Genomic DNA, 18,286 nt, shown 5'->3' with positions numbered 1-18,286 from the left:
ATTAATAAAAAGAGACTAAAATAAGGACTTTTACTAGAACAAAAAGAACTTAAAGAAGAAAAAAATCCAAAGGAATGTGTGAACCTTTAAAAAAAAAAAAAATATTCATCCTATTCATATGCTCCAGACAACCCCCTCCTCCCCTTCCTCATCTTCCCAAGGACCTCACACATCTTTTCAGTGTAATCTTTCTACCGTCCACCCTAACCAGCTTTCCTATATTTTGTATGCACATTCAGGGAGACGATAATGGGAGAGAGAGAGAGAGAGAGAGAGAGAGAGAGAGAGAGAGAGAGAGAAAGAGAGAGAGAGAGAGAGAGAGAGAGAGAGAGAGAGAGAGAGAGAGAGAGAGAGAGAGAGAGAGAGAGAGAGAGAGAGAGAGAGAGAGAGAGAGAGAGAGAGAGACTATAATAATACTCCTTTTAACCACTGGGTGTTTGTCCTGCAGTAGATTAGCCGTGCAGATAGGATCACGCTGAGCTGATTAGCGCTGTGTGTTTCAGGCAGGTGGTAGCTTTGATGGGCTCCTCAGCCAGCCAAAATGCACCTGCTGGAGTAGGCCTACACTACGCAGCACACACTATCGCAGGGCCACATCCTGGAGAAGGCTGCACTACGCAGCACACACACTCAAAGAGCCACAGCCTGGGGCCCAATGTTTCCTGTATATAGGCATGGATTCCAATTGCTTACAAACAGCAGATAAAAGTGCGCACACAGGGATTCCAAAATACTACAGGGCTAGGTGCTTCCCACTGGAACACTGCACAGTGTATGACAAGAACCTTTTGTCTTGTCGGCTGGTGGTTTTATGCACTTGCTCGCAAGGCGCACGCTGTACTGTCTGTGAGACATTTTAGAAGAACATACAATCATGTCGCTCGGAATTCTTTGGTATGCTCCCTAAATAACGGCATTGTGTTGCAAAGTGTTAGCCACTGCTGACAAGGTGGGGTTTCACGATCAGGGGCAGTCTCTGATTGTTTGGAAGCTGCTGTCACTCAAACGTGGCGCTCACGTGTGATTGGAGTGATACAATATAACTTCATTTACGAAGCATATAATAGATTCTTGTAGTCACGTTTTTTCTCCCAGAATGGAGTCGGTAGGAGTACAGAAACCGCGGAAACCATCAACATCCAGCCGACTAGAAAACAGGTTCTAACCACACACTACACTGGTCCAATGGAACATCAGAAGTTAAACAGCTAGCCACGTAGCATTTTGGGATTCTTGTCTTCGCGCGCAGCCGGGCATTTGAAAATAAAAACTTTCAGTGACTGGTATCAAACCAAATCTGCCCTACTGTACAATCCAGAGTGTAGTTACAAAATGAACACAGAAGAACATAGAACAAGAATACTGGTTACACTGACCAAATAATGACAGTGACAGTGACAATTGATGAGTGGAGGTGCAAAACACACACCAGAAAAAGAGGTGCTGGCAACCAGTAAAACACTTGAAGGAAGAGAGAAGTGCCGCACACTCTCGAGTTGTATAAACAAGTTTTTAATGTGACAACGTTTTGGCCTGTCGGCCTTCCGTTACCTGAGGAAGGCTGACAGGCCGAAACGTTGTCACATTAAAAACTTGTTTATACAACTCGAGAGTGTGTGGCACTTCTCTCCTTCTGCAAGTGACAGTGACAGTCACACGTAGCATTTTCAAAGACATGATGGGCAAATATTTCCTCCCTCGTTTACTTCCCTTAAAACAGTTTCGGGTCAAGATGTCCGACATCCCGTAACCTGGGTCTTAATAGCCCATGTCATTCTGGTCATTCACGAATAGAATAGAATAGAATAGAATAGAATAGAATAGAATAGAATAGAATAGAAAACAGTAGAAAACAGAAGAATAGAGCAGACGTAGCCTCTTTGTGTATTTGGGCCCACTAGCAGGCCCTTTCAGTATTTGCTGAAAAGGCTCCAACTACATCGTAACATCACTGGAAAGGAGAGACTGGAGCACACTGCAGCTTAGTTTTCAAGACTTTATTTTGTGCACACACCCGACCAACGTTTCGGTGTTGCTACACCTTCTTCAGAGTCAAATGATAGCAAGAGAGAGAGACACATTTCAAGACTTGACTTGACTTGAAGTCTTGATGTCTTGCTATTATTTGACTCTGAAGAAGGTGTAGCAACACCGAAACGTTGGTCAGGTGTGTGCACAAACTAAAGTCTTGAAAACTAAGCTGCAGTGTGCTCCAGCCTCTCCTTTCCAGTGATGTCTGTCCCACTGCGATGAACCTGCAAGCTGAGTGAAGGATGATGCGTAGAGTCCCAATTCTACATCGTAACAACATTGCAACTACTTAGAGCCTTAAGTAACGGATCAAGAATTGGCCGTTGCAAGTTTGGTGACAGGAAGGTTATGACATACACTCTGCGTGAAGGGGTTAAATAAATGGTTCATGTCAAATTACAAAAATGAGCACACAGCTCACTAATGGAGTTTTTTTCCCTCCTCACTTGAGACCTCTACTGTGGTCTCACCAAGGTCAAACCAAATCAGCTAATCACTTAAGGGGAAAAACAGAATTGGGGAAAACATTTCTATTAAAAATGTGATTCCTCAAGTGTGTGTACTCAACTACTATTAGGCACAGATTTACAGTCATACCATTTTGGGATCATCATACAATACAATACAATACAATACAATCTGTATTTTTAGCGCAATATCACAACTAAGGTTGTCTCAAAGCGCTTTCAAAATACACATACACACATACACTTTCCCACATTCACACACCAGCTCTGGAGGCTGCCATCATAGTTCAATAGTGTGCTTTAGGTACAAGGGTGGCACACCTGCTCAAAAATGTATTGGATCAATAAAACATTAAATAATATAATTCTCGTCAAAAATGTCTAAATTCAATTCAATTGTCATGAAATATCGAGCATGTAGTATGCGTAGTGTACCGAGTATGTGTGTTGCCCTGTGTGAATATGTTTGGTGCAAACTCTGCAGGACCATTAGCGCAGAGGGATTTTGCCTATGTCTTTTGAATTGTGCTGTCTAGTCCTTTCCTTTGTGCTGTGACTACTGGGTTCCTACTGGTGTGCCTATGGGACAGAGGCCAAACCAGTATGTGTCGTGAGACTTTAAATCTGTGGTCACCACCAGGACCGCTGACAGCTTTGGCCGGGCCCGGGACAAAGACATCTGAAAGGGCCCCAAACCCAATAGATACAATGTAATGAGGATTTAATTCTGGGCCCCCCCTCTCTCCCTGGGCCCGGGAAAACTGACCCCTTTGTCCCGCCCGTCGGCTTCCCTGGTCACCACCTCCCCCACCACCACCACCACCACCACCGCCGCCACGCCAACCTGCCCTCACCTCCTTCACTGTGACAGGTGGGAGGTTGACTGAGCCAAGGTGAAGGCAGCGAGGGGGAGGGGCGAGGGGAGAGGAGAGGAAGAGGAAGAGGATGGGTGTTTTTACCTGTCTCACAGTGTGATCCCATCCTAGCTAACTGGCTGCCAGAATGAGTAACACACGCTCTCTCCCTCTTTCTCTTTCTCTTGCTCTCTCTCTCTCTCTCTCTCTCTCTCTCTCGCTCTCTCTCTCTCTCTCTCTCTCTCTCTCTCTCTCTCTCACTCGTTCTCTCTCTCTCACTCATTCTCTCTCTCTCTCTCTGCCTCTCTCTCTCTCTCTCTCTCTCTCTGTCACTCACTCACTCTCTCGCACACAGGCGTGCCCATGCCCACACCCATGCACACAGACACACAAGCGAGCACATTGTACACACACACACACACAACAAAGAGTCTGTGCAACCATATGGTAAGAGTTGGAAGTACGACTATGTGATTGAATGTCCTACTGCCATGAGCATGTAATCACACACACACACACACACACACACACACACACACACACACACACACACACACACACACACACACACACACACACACACACACACACACACACACACATACTGCTATATTATATGAGTGTGGTGTATGCATGGTAATCTGTTGTGATTTAATCTTTAACCTCTATGAAGCAGATGGTGCAGTTAAATATTTTAAACATTTAATAATAATATAATCACAGAACTACACAACCCCTACCAAGCAATAGTCTCTCCTGATCAACAACCAGACTGGAACAAAAAATGGGGGGATAGGGGGAAGACTGAATCGGTGTACAACTGTGCTGCAAAATAGAGCATTGGGCAGGTGACCGAGACGAGAATGTGAAAGACAGTGAGAGAGAGATAGGCACAGAGAAATGAGTATTAATGACTTCCGGGTCTTGTGTCTTTAACATCTGAGAGAGGGAGAGAGAGAGAGACAGAGAGAGAGACAGAGAGAGAGACAGAGAGACAGGGAGAGAGAGAGGTAGAGTCATAAATGGGATGAGTGTCTCTTTAAGAGAGAGCAGGGGGAAAGTGTGTGCGTGTGAGGAGGGGGGAGGGGAATCAGGCAGGCTGGCTGGCTGCGTTGGAACAGTCCTCCTCTAATGAGCAGATTTGAGAGACACCATAGAGAGAGAGAGAGAGATAGAGAGAAGAGAGAAAGACCGATAGAGAGAAACACCAAGAGAGAGAAAAAGAGAGAGAGCGTAAAGACAAGTCAAGAGGGGAAATAAGATCAACAACAAACAGCAAATACTGGAGAGGAAAAAAAAAGCAACGTGATGAGAGAGGATTGATGGGGAGCTGACTCGCGCACTCTGAGGGAACTGCATCACAGGAAAAGAGGATTGTGGATATTTTGCCTCAACGCTGAGAGGAAGAGACGCAACAACCCGAAGAGGGGGAGAGGAGAGTGAGAATCACGAGAGACAGACCGAGCGAGAGAGAGAAAGAGAGAGAGAGATGCGGGGAGGGCTGAAACGGAGTGAGAGATGAGGACAGAGGAGAGGAGGTAGAAATTAATCAGTTTTGTATTTGTTGTCGGAGGATCTGCGCCAGTAGCTCCACCACCACCACCACCGTGTGTGTGCGTGTGTGTGAGAGTGAGAGTGTGTGTATGCGTGCGTGCGTGCATATATGTGTGTGTGCAGCAAGAGTGTGTGTCTGGATCACACACCGCAGTGCTGTTTTCCTAAAGGAGAGCGCCAAGCCAGCACAAGCAAGCAGCCTCATCTCCTCTCCCTCTGTCTCTTCGTGTCATCCCCCCCTCCTCTCTCTCTCTCCCTCTCCCTCTCCCTCTCCCTCTCCCCCTTTCTCTCCCTGTCTCCTCCGAGTATCAGTGCAGCAACAGCGAGCAGCAAGCGACGGCCCGGTCTGGCTGGGATGACTGAGCGTTGGAGACGCCTCATCCCCGGCCGAGCCACAAGCATGGATTTATCTTTTTCATAACGCCACCGACCTAAAGGATGCTAACACAACAACAACAACAACAGAAGCAACAGCATCGGCAGCCGCTGCAACAACCAGCCTTGGCAACTCTGGGACGTACATTTGCTGCATGATTCTACCATCAGTCCTCCTCTCTCGCTTTTTTTTCTGCTGGATTGTTACAACACAACTTGACGATAGCTGATGAAGCCCCATGGGACGTGGTGTCGTAAGTCAGCGGAGGAAAGTGTGCGATCGTTTGCGTTCAGAGCGTTTGTGCAGCAGTAGCAGCAGCGGCAGCAGCAGTAGCAGTAGCAGTGTCTGGCCTGCGGTCGCATTTGCGTTTGTGTTTGCATCGCACCGGGCTACAGGCGTCTGACGCAGGAGTAAGAAGAGGGAAGAAGAGAAATAGAGGAGGAGTGGAGACAGGAGCAGAGAAGACGAGGGGAAAAGAGAGGAGAGGAGAGGAGGGGAGAGGAGGCTACTGGTGCTGGTGCTATTGACAAGCATCCCAGCATCACTAGAGCCAGTGTAGGACAGAGGAGAGAGGAGAGGAGTGGAGAGGAGAGGAGAGGAGAGGAGAGGAGAGGAGAGGAGAGGAGAGGAAAGGGAGGGCTGGGAAGTGGAAGAAGGGGGAAAGAGGAAGGTGGGGTGTTGCAGGAAGGGAGAGAGAACACATGGCAGGGTTTGGCTTTCTCCCCGGCGTATGGTGCCTTCCGGGCCTTTAAGCTGAGCCGGGCCCCTGAGTTTTCAGGCTGCAGTTTGCCGTCGAGGTGGAGGGAGAATGGTCTGAAAGCTCCGGCACCTTCTTCTTTCCTCAGGGGGGGTGGGGCCACCACCTGTGGGGCTCAGTGACAACACCTCCTCCTTTCTTCCAAAACAAGCTTTTCCCAACCCCCTAACTAACCCTCCTCTTTTAACATTACCTTTCGTCTTGTTTAGACTCCCCTTGAAGGTTTTTTATACATTCCTTTTTTTGGATAACTTTTCTTTTGTCTTTTTCTTTTGTGTATATTTTTCTCTTTTTTTCTTTTCTTTTTTTTCTTTCGAGGTTTGGGGTTTTTGGCCAAATCCTATTTCATGCATGTCCACTGGGGGCAGGTTCAACTTTGATGATGGGGGGTCATACTGCGGTGGCTGGGAAGACGGCAAGGCCCACGGACATGGCATCTGCACGGGCCCCAAGGGCCAGGGCGAGTACAGTGGCTCCTGGAGCCATGGCTTCGAGGTGCTGGGCGTCTACACCTGGCCCAGCGGCAACACCTACCAGGGGACATGGGCCCAGGGCAAGAGGCACGGCCTGGGCGTGGAGAACAAGGGCAAGTGGGTGTATCGGGGCGAGTGGACGCACGGCTTCAAGGGCCGCTACGGACTGCGCGAGAGCACGGGCACCAGCGGCAAGTACGAGGGCACGTGGAACAACGGGCTGCAGGACGGATACGGCACGGAGACCTACTCGGACGGAGGTGAGGGGCACATGACGAGAGGCACAACAAGGCGACCATGTATTGAAGGCAGATACACATGCGCACACACACATTTTATATACTTAATTTGATTCCACTTTACAAGAAAATATCAATAGGAACCAATATTCTATTTTGACCAACAAACACATCTCATTATGGGAATGCATCATTAAGGATTCAGGAAGCATCATCTCTTCCAGATGAACATGCTCCCTATAACTGCAGATATTGAGCAGTAGGAAGAGAGAGGAAGAGCTGCAAAAGGGTACACAGACACAATAGTGTACTACTTTATGACCTCATATCCAGGACATGCAAAGCCCAACTGTGTCGGGGCGATAGATTGATAGGCATAGCTTTCACACCCACCATACCTTGTACACTTAAAGCAGCACTACCAGGCTATTTGTCTTCAGTCTTCCTGCAGTTTGAAAGTAGAATTGTCTTTTATGAAAAAAAAAACACAGACAGGCGGCCTGCTTGTCCAAATGTACTGTTCTTAAAGTAGAGCGACCTGTTGTTTGTTATAGCCCATGCAGAATGGTAATATGGATTCAGAAATACGTTTCACGCTGCTGATGAGCCACTGAATCTGATTGGATTAAGGTTGATATGCACCATGAGTGCGCCACTTTAATATGGGTGGTTTTAAGAATGGGACCCTGGCCTCTACAAGCACTACTGGGGTGAGTTTCTCAAAAGAGAAGTTGTTAGCCTGTTAGCAACTTTGGTAGTTGCCAATGGGAAAATGCATTGAAAACAACAAAGTAGCTAATGTAGTAAGCAACTTTGGTTTTGAGAAATTCACCCCTGATCTATTGTGAATACAGTGGGAAGTACTCGTGGAACTGGATCTTAGCCGCTTCTGAACCTAAGTATCGCACATGGCTGTCCTGGACTTACCTGCTGGTTGTTGATGCAGCCTCACTCAGCTGCTCCATCCACACTCAGCATCCACACTCAGCATCCACACTGCATCAGGCTTCTTCCCCACATCCCCAGAGGGAGAGAGAGAGAGAGAGAGAGAGAGAGAGAGAGAGAGAGAGAGAGAGAGAGAGAGAGAGAGAGATAAAGAGAGAAAGAGAGAAAGAGATATATATATATATAAAGATATAAAGATATATATATATATGAAGAGTTCAGATGCAAAACCCCCTAAGTGCCTTTTCAGATAATAATCTCAATTCATTTTTATTTAATACAAAGCTATTAAAATTGCATATTTTTTATTTTATTTATGTAATATAACTATTTATATGTATTATCAAGTACATGAATGTAAACCAAACCAACAACGGGGTTCTCTATAAATATAGAAGTGCAGGTCTTCAGAAATGGAGTTAGGGGGTTTTGCATCTGAACTCTTCATATATAGGCATAAAAACAGATATCAAAACATAGCCTACTTGCAAATACAGTAGTTAGGGGGGGGTGAGGGTGCCAGGATTGATTGACATCTCACTAGACTAGAGGTAGATAGGGAGTGAGGGAGGAAGAAGGAACAACAGAGGAAGAGAAGGGTAAGAGGAATAGGTAGAGTTACAACCAGGGTTCGCAAAGACCTTTGCATGTTTGAGTGGAGCAGCGCCTGTGTTTTGTCTTTTGTCACACACACACACACACACACACACACACACACACACACACACACACACACACACACACACACACACACACACAGAGAGAGAGAGAGAGAGAGAGAGAGAGAGAGAGAGAGAGAGAGAGAGAGACTTACAGTGCTTTATGCAGATATGACTGTACAGTGGGTTTCCCTTGAAACATTCAGATGCTAGGAACAGACCAACATGTCACCTGGGATGCAGTGCTCCGTTTGCGTATAGGCTGGTTCCTCTGCTAATGATGTTTACTTAGCTGGATGCTAATCTGGGATGCTCAATCACTGCCACCATAGACAAACAAAAAGAGAGAGAGAAAGGGAGTGAAATTGGTTAGAAGAGCAAAAGAGAAACGTAAACTGGGATTTGTTTTTTGCAGCAGTTGTTTACTAGTTAATAGTGGAAACATTGAACTCTGTGGCTCTTTTTTGCCATCTAAATAAAGCTCAGCTGGACTGATGCTAGTCAAACACTATTTTGAGGAGTCATCACTGACTAATTTAACATGGATGATGACCACGAGGAACTATATGGCATACATCTTCACAATTACAAAATCCTGAATTGTGAAACCATCCACATACAATTAAAGGCCTCAGGCCTCACTCTTTGGGAGTGAGACTGACTCATTTTGGCCCTTTCTCTCTTCTATTTCTCATTCTGAAACTTCTCGATCCCAATTCAGGTCAAAACTGAGAGCCCTGGGCCTTAGCCTATATCTTCCGCCACTGGCCAGCTCAGTATCCTAGCGCTGGTGTAGTCACCTGTGAAATATACTATCTGACAGGTTCAGTATGTGACGGGCCTTGAAATTCATGTGCATCTCAAGAGCGACAGAAAGATGAATAAAGAAGAGGCCTGTTCTTTGAGAAGAAAGAATATTACTCCAAAAGTGCTGTAATTCATGGAAGTCAATCAATGTCAGTCATGTGGGCCTAACTGGCTAGCCTGGCGATGCCATCCTATGTACTTCCACCCAAAGATTTTGGCTCAACAGTCGGCTTTCGCCCAGGCTACTAACTGGCCCCTGCTCATTGTAATTCTACAAATGAAGACTGTTTCGACTGAGAGGTGCACACTGCCTGTGAGACAGAGAAAAGTCTGAGCGAAATCCATTTACCGGGATAACAGCCTTGTAGTCGATGTAAGCTTAGAGATAGTCTAGATTTAGCTTTTAAAAGGGGGGTTTAAAGTGTAGTAAGTTACAGTATATAGGCCTATGTGGTGCATCCTTGCCATAGATAAATTATGCAGATTCGTACTTCTAAACAGGGTTTCTGTTTAAGTCAATACTGACCTGACATGTCTCATATCCACGTCCACATGTTTTGTGGCTGTAGCCAACATGGGATTTTCAGACACAATTCCATCCGACGTGTATGCAGGTGATTGAGTTGACATTTTCCCATTGGCTACAATAGCTGTTATTTTGTGAAATGTATTCATTTCAGAAAACAATAGCAAACAAAGTCTATCTATCATTACAATGACACGCTGGGGCTCACGTGCACCTGTGTTTGCTTGATAAAGCACGGAGAGATCATTTACTTGACAACAAGATTCCTCTGTGTAATCTACACTTAAAATTCAGTCATGTGTGAATTCACGTCAACCATTAGGTAAAGCAAGTTAATGACTGTAGTGCATTCTGTGCTTACTTAGGTTAGGCTATATATTGTGACAGAACATGTAGGCTATTCGCACACTTCTATCTTGGAAACAGATGTGTAACCATTGTTAGGGAAACGATGTGTAATCTAGCCTAGAGGAGGGCGGGTGATTCAACATGGGAACTGTAATGTTTCCATCCCTTTGATCTGCCCGCGTTAACCGTTTCCTCTCTGCCCTGTGCTAGCAGTATCGTGCATCCAGCGGATAAGAATGAGTTGTGACTGACAGGCTGCTCGACATGCGAGTCGTGAGTAGCAGAAAACAAACGCAGATAATCGGATAAAGGTTAGCCAACGTGACCAATGATTGACGCGCGAATAATATGAGATTTTCGGACATCACTTAGCCTCGCTTCAGAAGGCTGGAAGCTTTTCAGCTAATCGACTGCTGCACGCGCAAATCAGGCATCCTCGGCCAGAACATGCCCATGTGATTTTGCAGGGAGCTAAAGTCCCATGTGTTCTGTGACGAGCACAAAAGATCCTTAGGGAAATAAATTCCCCATGCGAGATGCCCATTCATACGTGGATAGGCAACAGGGTCGTCGTGGTAATCACAATACAGAACCGGGTTCCTTTATCGTTTTTAGAAGAGGCATATATGCGGGATTAGTACGTGAACGTTGTTCGAAGCCAACCAAGAATAAGCATCCGCCCACTCACAATTTCAGTACCAGAGACAGCGCCAGAAGAGCGGCGTCGTGACTGCTGTTCTCCTCTCCTCTCCTCTCCAAAACCCAGTAAGCCAAGTAAGCGCAAAGCAGCATGGGAGGGAGGAAAACAAACTGTAGCCTACCAAAAGTAGTCTATTATTTTAACACCTTTGGGTGTCGTTGTGATTTTCACCTTAAGGTAGATAGTGAGAATGTGTCTACACTAATTAGCGCGGTTGCTCTTGGTTACTAATTTGTAAGACTTAGTTGTAAGGGAAGATGCAGATGGTCGGGGAAAAGACAAAAGCACGAACATGGATGGATTCGCATGCCCCTGGGTCTCAATCAACAACTGGTTCTGGTACGAGTCTTGCACTCAGACAGAGGTGTGCATGTGTAGGCCTATGTGTTTGGCATACAGGCATGAGGTACCTATTTAAAAGCAAGCATATCACTTTACACTCGAATGAACGCTCACATGCAAACACACCACATAGCTGTACAGTGTAGCCTACACGTGAGTATAATCATTTGCACTCACACACGAGATGCGTGTACTGCTGTCTTGTACTTAATTTCACCTCCAATGCTTCACACATTATTGTAAGACTCATTATGAAACCAACAGCAGTAGGCTAGTGTACATCCTGAATTAAACAAACGTGCACGCCACAATTGTACAGCTAGGAGGCCTACATCTAAGGCTTGTTGGGATTTGTATCAGTTTTCAGTCTTTGTGTGTCGACACAGTGGGGGGAAGAATGCGGTGTTAATTTAACACTCACAGAGTTTGTTTAACATCTTCTAGAGTGTATCTGGTCCCAGAATACTCTCTCAGTGTTGAATTAATTCTGCATGTTTCACTGTGTATTGCTCCTCATTTTCATGACCTACTTTAATTGGTCACAGTCTTAAGTAGCATCAAAAGCAGCCTTCAGACAGTGGCATAACAAGTGATGTGCTTCATCACCATTTCATGAAAGAAACACCTGCTTTTCAAAGAGCTGTGCATGGCATGCACTCATCCAACAACTAGCCTAGGCCTAGTAAAACCTGATGAAGCAACAGCGAAACACGTTGTTCCCCAAATAAACTACCAGCAAAGAATACCAGTATGCAGTGATTCATTCTTCCTTTACTTGGATTACTTTCATGGCACATCACCAGCACCTGGACAGTGGTTGTGCACAGGGATGCTACTTTGAGAACTAGCCTAGGCTTGTAGCACTCCACAGCAAGAAGGCCCATGCAACAGCCTGAATTAGTTATCTCCTTGGCTGTGCTAGCCAAGCAAGCAGCCCACCACTCACACCCACACAATGACAGATGATGTGATGGAACAGGATGCCTCCATTTGCAAATAAATTGGAGAATGTTATTAGCGAGTGACCTTTTGTACACAAGGTATTCCATGGAGTAGGAGTATCATCTGTGCTGTGCTGTGCTGCACGATGCATGCAGAAAAGGAGCGATAAGATGCTATTGTGAATCGGGATGCAATGAAAGGATGCTTACAAACTGGAGCTATTAGACCCTGTCTTTAGGATGTGTTGTAACCTATATATGAAGGGCTATGGGGGCAAATACTTTAGGGCTTTCCTCTGTCATTTGTGGGATTACTTTTGAAAAATGAAAATTCAATTAATAAACAATTGGGGGAAAAAAAGAAAAAGCTGTTAAAGCATTTAGTGATTTGATAGGTAGCCTAACTGTAATGTAATGCAATGTAATGTAATAACGTAAAAAAAAATATACAAGGCCCTACCGTGGCGCTAGCGGTAGGGCACTTGTCTTCTACGCGGCTGACCCAGGTTCGATTCTGACCCGGGCCCTTTGCCGACCCTTCCTTGTATCTCTTCCAACTCACTTCCTGCCACCTCCTTCACTGTCCTGTCGTGTAATAAAACTAAAAATAAAGGCTGGGAAAGCCTCAAAAAATACTCGCAAAAAATGATATATGATTATGCGATTATGCCCATTTTCTTTCCTGTGGAACCCTCATATTTTACCCCACCATCACCGTAACCAGTGGTGGACAAAGTAAAAGTAAAAGTTAAAAAAAGAAACACAGTTTCTTTCCAACACAGGTAACTTATCTGAGTAAAAAGTAGACCAATGTACTTGGGTTGAGTTTGTGGTGGGTCCTTGCTAGGTTTTTATTGTTTTTTCAGTAATAACAAAGTCTATCGGTCTAAACGGTGTAAAAGCTATGTAATATCATGTGCTACTGTTGTAGTTACATCACGAAAGTACTTTGCTTTTACTTTGTCCACCACTGACCGTAACCAGCTGAGTATCAGAAAGCCTCCGACAGGTAGAGTAGATGTAATTAGCGAAATCAGCTGCACTAAGTGCAGAGACAGAAGAAGCACAGCAGCAGGTTTTCACTTTCTGAAGCTGAGATTGACACCTCTATCCTAAAGCAATCAGGAGAAACTGGCAGTAAAGGGGAAATGGGCGGGGGGCTTACAAATGTTGCCTTGAGAGCAGAAAATGTGACAGGAAGGTGTAAGTTATTGAATTCCCATCATTTGAGAGAGAGAGAGAGAGAGAGAGAGAGAGAGAGAGAGAGAGAGAGAGAGAGAGAGAGAGAGAGAGAGAGAGAGAATCTGAAGTGTCAATCCTATCCTGATTGAACAAATAGACGGCATATGACTGGTGTTTTTTGTACATTTTGAATGTAATAGGCCTACATATTACATCATACGATTATTGTGATCTTTCAATTAATGTCATACAGTTTTGTTTTAAGGAATGGTTGAAATTAGTAGCATTACAATGCAGCGCAGTCAATGTTTGATTGGACACAAGTTGGCCGTCTCTAATGACATGACTAAGCACTTCTGCTGGCGGGTGTGGACAAAGCAACACAGGCATAGGCTACATTTTGTTTGTTATGAAAGACATAATTATACACATAAGCCGTTGTTCATGATTCTGAGTAAGCTGACGACTTTTTAGAGCCACAGTAGGCCTGGATTTCCAATTTCCAGTTAACTAATCCTGTTCGTAAATCAGGCCTTCATTGTAGTTACATTGGTGCTGTTACATTGCATTTAGCTGTAACATTTAGCTTATCCAAAGCAACTTACAGTTATTCTCCAAGTACAGAGCATTGGTTCCAGTCCCTGGAGCAGTTTGGGGTTAGGTGCCTTGCTCAAGGCCACTTCAGCCATGGAGATGTAGGGAGTGGAAGGGTGGGATTCAAACCAGCAACCCTCTGAACTAAAGTCTAAGTCCATCTCCTTGCACTAGGCCACAGCTGCCCAGAGTTTACATAGGGTTTTTTTTGTTTTGGGTGGGGTTTATATATTTATTTCTGGCTGGATAGTGGAGGAGAGACAGGAAACAAGTGGGTGGAGAGAGAGACGGGGAAGGATCGGCAAATGACTCGGGCCAGAATCGAACCCGGGTCACCAGCGTAGTAACCCAGTGCCCCACGGTTAGGCCACGTCAGGGCACAGTGGTTACATTGTTGATGTATGCGGGCCAATGTTTCTCGGGGATCCCAGTGATCTGTCAGGTAAAGACCGGTTGGCTTGTGTCAGTACCCTGTTGACTGACTTGTTTTGGGCGTCACATAATAACAGAGCTGATGTGTGCTGCTGGAGGGCATGGCAGGCTAGTTGCTAGTATATGCACATATACTGCAGTTTGATCACGACAGTGGTAGAGAAAGAGCATGATTGATTTTGTTCTGTGCATGCTTGTGGATGCTGTGCATCCTTATTGTTTGTATAAGGGTTTGTTGGAATACAGTTAGGGCCAGAAATATTTGGACAGCAACACAATTATCATCCTTTTCCACCCTATACCCCACCACAATGGATTTGAAGTAAAACAAATAAGCTGTGCATTAACTGTAGACTCTTAGCGTTAATGTGAAGGTGTTAACATCCATATCGCATTAACAGGAATGAAATAGCAACGTTTTTTGTCTGTGTTGCCCACTTTTCAAGGGATCAAAAGTAATTGGACAGTAGGCTTCTCAGCTATTCTCCAGTCAGATGTGTGTTATTCCCTTACTACACCATCACCAAGATATCAATACAAGGCCTTACAGTTCAATTGAAGTGTTCCATTTGCATTTCCATATATTTTTACGCAATGTCCATGAGATCCAAAGTCCACTTGTCACCATCAGTGATGCAAGCCATCATAAAAAATCAAAACAAACTCATTTGAGAGATGGGGAAACATTGAATATGATAAATTCAAGAGTTCAGAATGTTGGAAAAAAGAAATACTAGAGCAACACCAAATTACCTGGCAGACATGGAAGACAAATGCTGTGGATGACAGACAATATTCTGTATCTGGTTAACAAAAACCCATCTCCCAACAGTTTGCCAGATGTAGAACAGTGTCCAGGTGAACGGTGGATACATGTCCAAGGCAACAATCAAGAAAAAGATCAAGAACTTTCAGGAACACTTCACCATAGGAAATACAGAGGGTTCACTAAAAGATGTAAATTATTGATTGCATCAAAAATAGCAATACCAGATTTGGCTTTGCCAAACAAGGTCTTAAAAAGACTTTACAGGTCTTGAGCTGCACCCTATGGACAGAGGAGACAAAAATCATCTTGTACAAGGGTAATGGGAAGAAAGGAGTATAGAGAGTGGAAGGAACTGCTCATGATTCAAAGCATACCGCAAAATCAGTGAATCATGGTGGTGGTAGTGTCATGGTGTGGGCATGCATATCTGCCAATACTATTTTCCCCTTGTATTTATTGATGATGAGGACTACCGATAAAAGCCACAGGAGAAATTCTGAAGATTTTCAGGCTATATTATCATGTCATATTAAACCTAATGGTTCTGAACTCATTGGACAATGCTTCACAGTGCAGATGGACAATGACCCAAAGCTTCATCTGAAAGCCACTAAGCGATTTTTACCCCCCAAAAAAGTGGAATATTATTCAATGGCCCAGTCAATCACCTCACCTGAGTACGGTAGAGCAAGCATTTCACTTGCTGCTGGCAAAACTGAAGGGAAAATATCGTAAGAATAAGCAAGAACTGAAGACTGTTGCAATAGAGCTCAATAGCATCACCAGGGATAAAACCAAGTGTCTATTGATGTCTGTGAATTGCAAATTACAGGCTGTAAATGACTGGAAAGTATTTGCAACCAAATAATTAAAAATTGAAAGTGTGATGTATAAATACTAGACTGTCCAATTACTTTTGGTCCCTTAAAAAAGGAGTGGCACTGATAGAAAATGTCATAATTCGTTCACAGTTCACTCGATTTGGATGCAAACACCCCCATATTAAAGCTAAAAGTCTGCTGTTAATGTACATCTCGTTTGTTTCATTTCAAATCCATTGGGATGGTGTACAGCACCAAAAATATGAGAATTGTGCAGATGTCCAAATATTTATGGCCCTAACTGTATCTGGTCAATTGCTTCATAGCTAAGTGGATAGCGAACATTTGGCAGTAAACACTTGTCGTTGGCAAGTATGGGGAGTTTCATTGTACAAGCTGTTTATCACTTGATTAATAAGTAACAAATAATTACGGAAAAGGGTTTTTGTGAAGTGTTTCACAATACAAAGGATGATTTTAGTAATGACAGGAATTCAGGGAAAGAATCGTGCATGAGTTGACCAAAATGGGTCATACAGTATTGTATGTTACTATAATGCAGGGCTTTGAACCGGTTCAAGGAACGAAAACGAAAACCGGGAACTTTTTGTATTTTACAGGGAACAGAAACGGAACCGGAAACGTTATTATTTTTTATGTTCTCGAACAGGAACACTTATTTAAAAATAATGGTAACCGGTTAATACCGGTTAATACTGTTCCTCAAACAAACAAAAAAAGTAATTATTTTTCTGCGCATGTTACCATGACGGCTGAGGTTCACGTCCTGTGTGACATCAGACATTCTCTGACTGAATGGAGAGAGAGCTGTGGACTACAAAGTCTCCAATCTACATCTTAAATAAGAGAAACCACTATCATACAAAAGGGCAAAGTTTCCATTGCATCATCGTAATACATTGCAGAGAAGCGCGTGTAAAGCGCACCAACATATGTTCGACGTTATTGGGCATCCATGGCCGCTTTAAATATGCACAAACTCACAATGTCCATCATAGCGCTCCCCATGACCCAAGTCAGCGTGGAGCATGCATTTTCATCATTGAGGTTTATTCTCCGCTTCTCCTCTTAGGTCGTCCCTAAATGACAAAATTCTGGAGGATATTCTTTTCATCTGCTAGAATAAACAGTTTGGAATGTAGGCTGACTCATTTGCACTTCCGTCTTTCTTGGTTAATTAACGTCAGTTAGGCCTATGGGAGTAATCAGCTGACAGGAACGAAATTAACCGTTCCGGGAACAGTATTTTTCTGTTCTAACCGGTTCGGGAACGTCAATTTATTGGTGGAACGCATTAGGCTTGGGCGATGTCCCCCTAATTGGCAGCTGACGATGTTTACAGTGAGACGATGTGATGGACGATGACATCGTCGTCGTTGGGGGGGGGGGGTGTAATATTATTTTTTTATTACATTTTTTTTTTTTAATTATCATATGTTTCGTTTTTTTGGCTTTCGCAAAGCTATTATTTTAATATATTTGCTTTAAGAGTAGGCCTAAGTCAAATATATTAACAGTTTTTAAATTCTTACAAAAAAAAAGTTCTGTCTGCAACAGAGATGGTCGCTCCTCTGCTGTCTGTGAGAGCGACTCTCCCCGACCGACCCCTCCCCATCGACCTTCTTGTCTCTCATGTCACCATCAGCTGCTTCAAGTCCGCTCTTCCAAACTCCACCGCGTGGAAACTTATTTTCAGTAAATTTCGCGATGCAGCCTACTGCAGGCTGCTACTAGAGTGTGTTATTTAACGGCGTAGTTCTATTTCAAGGCCAGCTGTGTCACGGCGTTTTTTGCACACCAGTACATAACTTTAGCCATGCAGGGAAGCCCAGAACTTTTGTCAAATGGAAGAGATGAGAACCCACGCGTGCCTTCTCGAGGTTTTGCAATGGATTTTAGCCCGAGTTAGCAAATTACCCGACGCGAATGTTTCTTAAGCACACGGCGACACTTTTTAATTCATCAATGGAAACAATTGCGGTGAAGCCACAAAGACGCGGGCAGACATGGAATCACTTGGCAGTGGGCTAATCAGAAGTGTAGTTCTAGCCTACAATCTTGTGTGGCTACTTCACAAGACATCTCCATCGCGGAGAGATTAAACATTTTGAGTCGAATTTCCGTTAAACATGAAATGGTAAACTGTCGCAATTGCTGAACGATTTGTTGCTTTCACTTTAGGCTACTCCGAGGGAGAACCAATGCCTCATGACTCTCTTTTGTAGAAACTTGGGTCACATAAATAAATGTAGGCAATCAGACACTTACTTGAACTCATATGCAGCAAACAATAGTAGGGCTTAGTTCACAAGTTTTTTTTATTCCATTGCGTTTTTTTTCGTAGCTATAAAATTCACTCTGCTTGAGGCTTGTGTTGACAACCTCGGTCCGTTCAGTCCTGCTACCTGCGCTGTCCGCTGCTACTAAGGATTTTACGGTAATGTTTCA

The 18,286-nt window shown here is 44.3% G+C and overlaps 1 protein-coding gene across 1 annotated transcript in view; it reads left to right on the top strand.

Moving 5' to 3' along the window:
* The first annotated feature begins 6,290 nt into the window (after nucleotides 1-6,290).
* jph3b (junctophilin 3b) overlaps nucleotides 6,291-18,286 on the top strand; it is a 55,660-nt gene continuing 43,664 nt past the window's right edge. Inside the window, exon 1 of the mRNA XM_063196397.1 lies at nucleotides 6,291-6,772. Within this exon, the coding sequence (XP_063052467.1) occupies nucleotides 6,391-6,772 (382 nt within the window). The 5' untranslated portion in view covers nucleotides 6,291-6,390. The remainder of the gene's footprint in view (nucleotides 6,773-18,286) is intronic.

This window comes from Engraulis encrasicolus, chromosome 4, assembly GCF_034702125.1.
Source record: "Engraulis encrasicolus isolate BLACKSEA-1 chromosome 4, IST_EnEncr_1.0, whole genome shotgun sequence".
NCBI lineage: Eukaryota > Metazoa > Chordata > Actinopteri > Clupeiformes > Engraulidae > Engraulis > Engraulis encrasicolus.
Note: the sequence above shows the minus strand (reverse complement) of the source record. Positions and strands in the feature narration are given on the sequence as shown.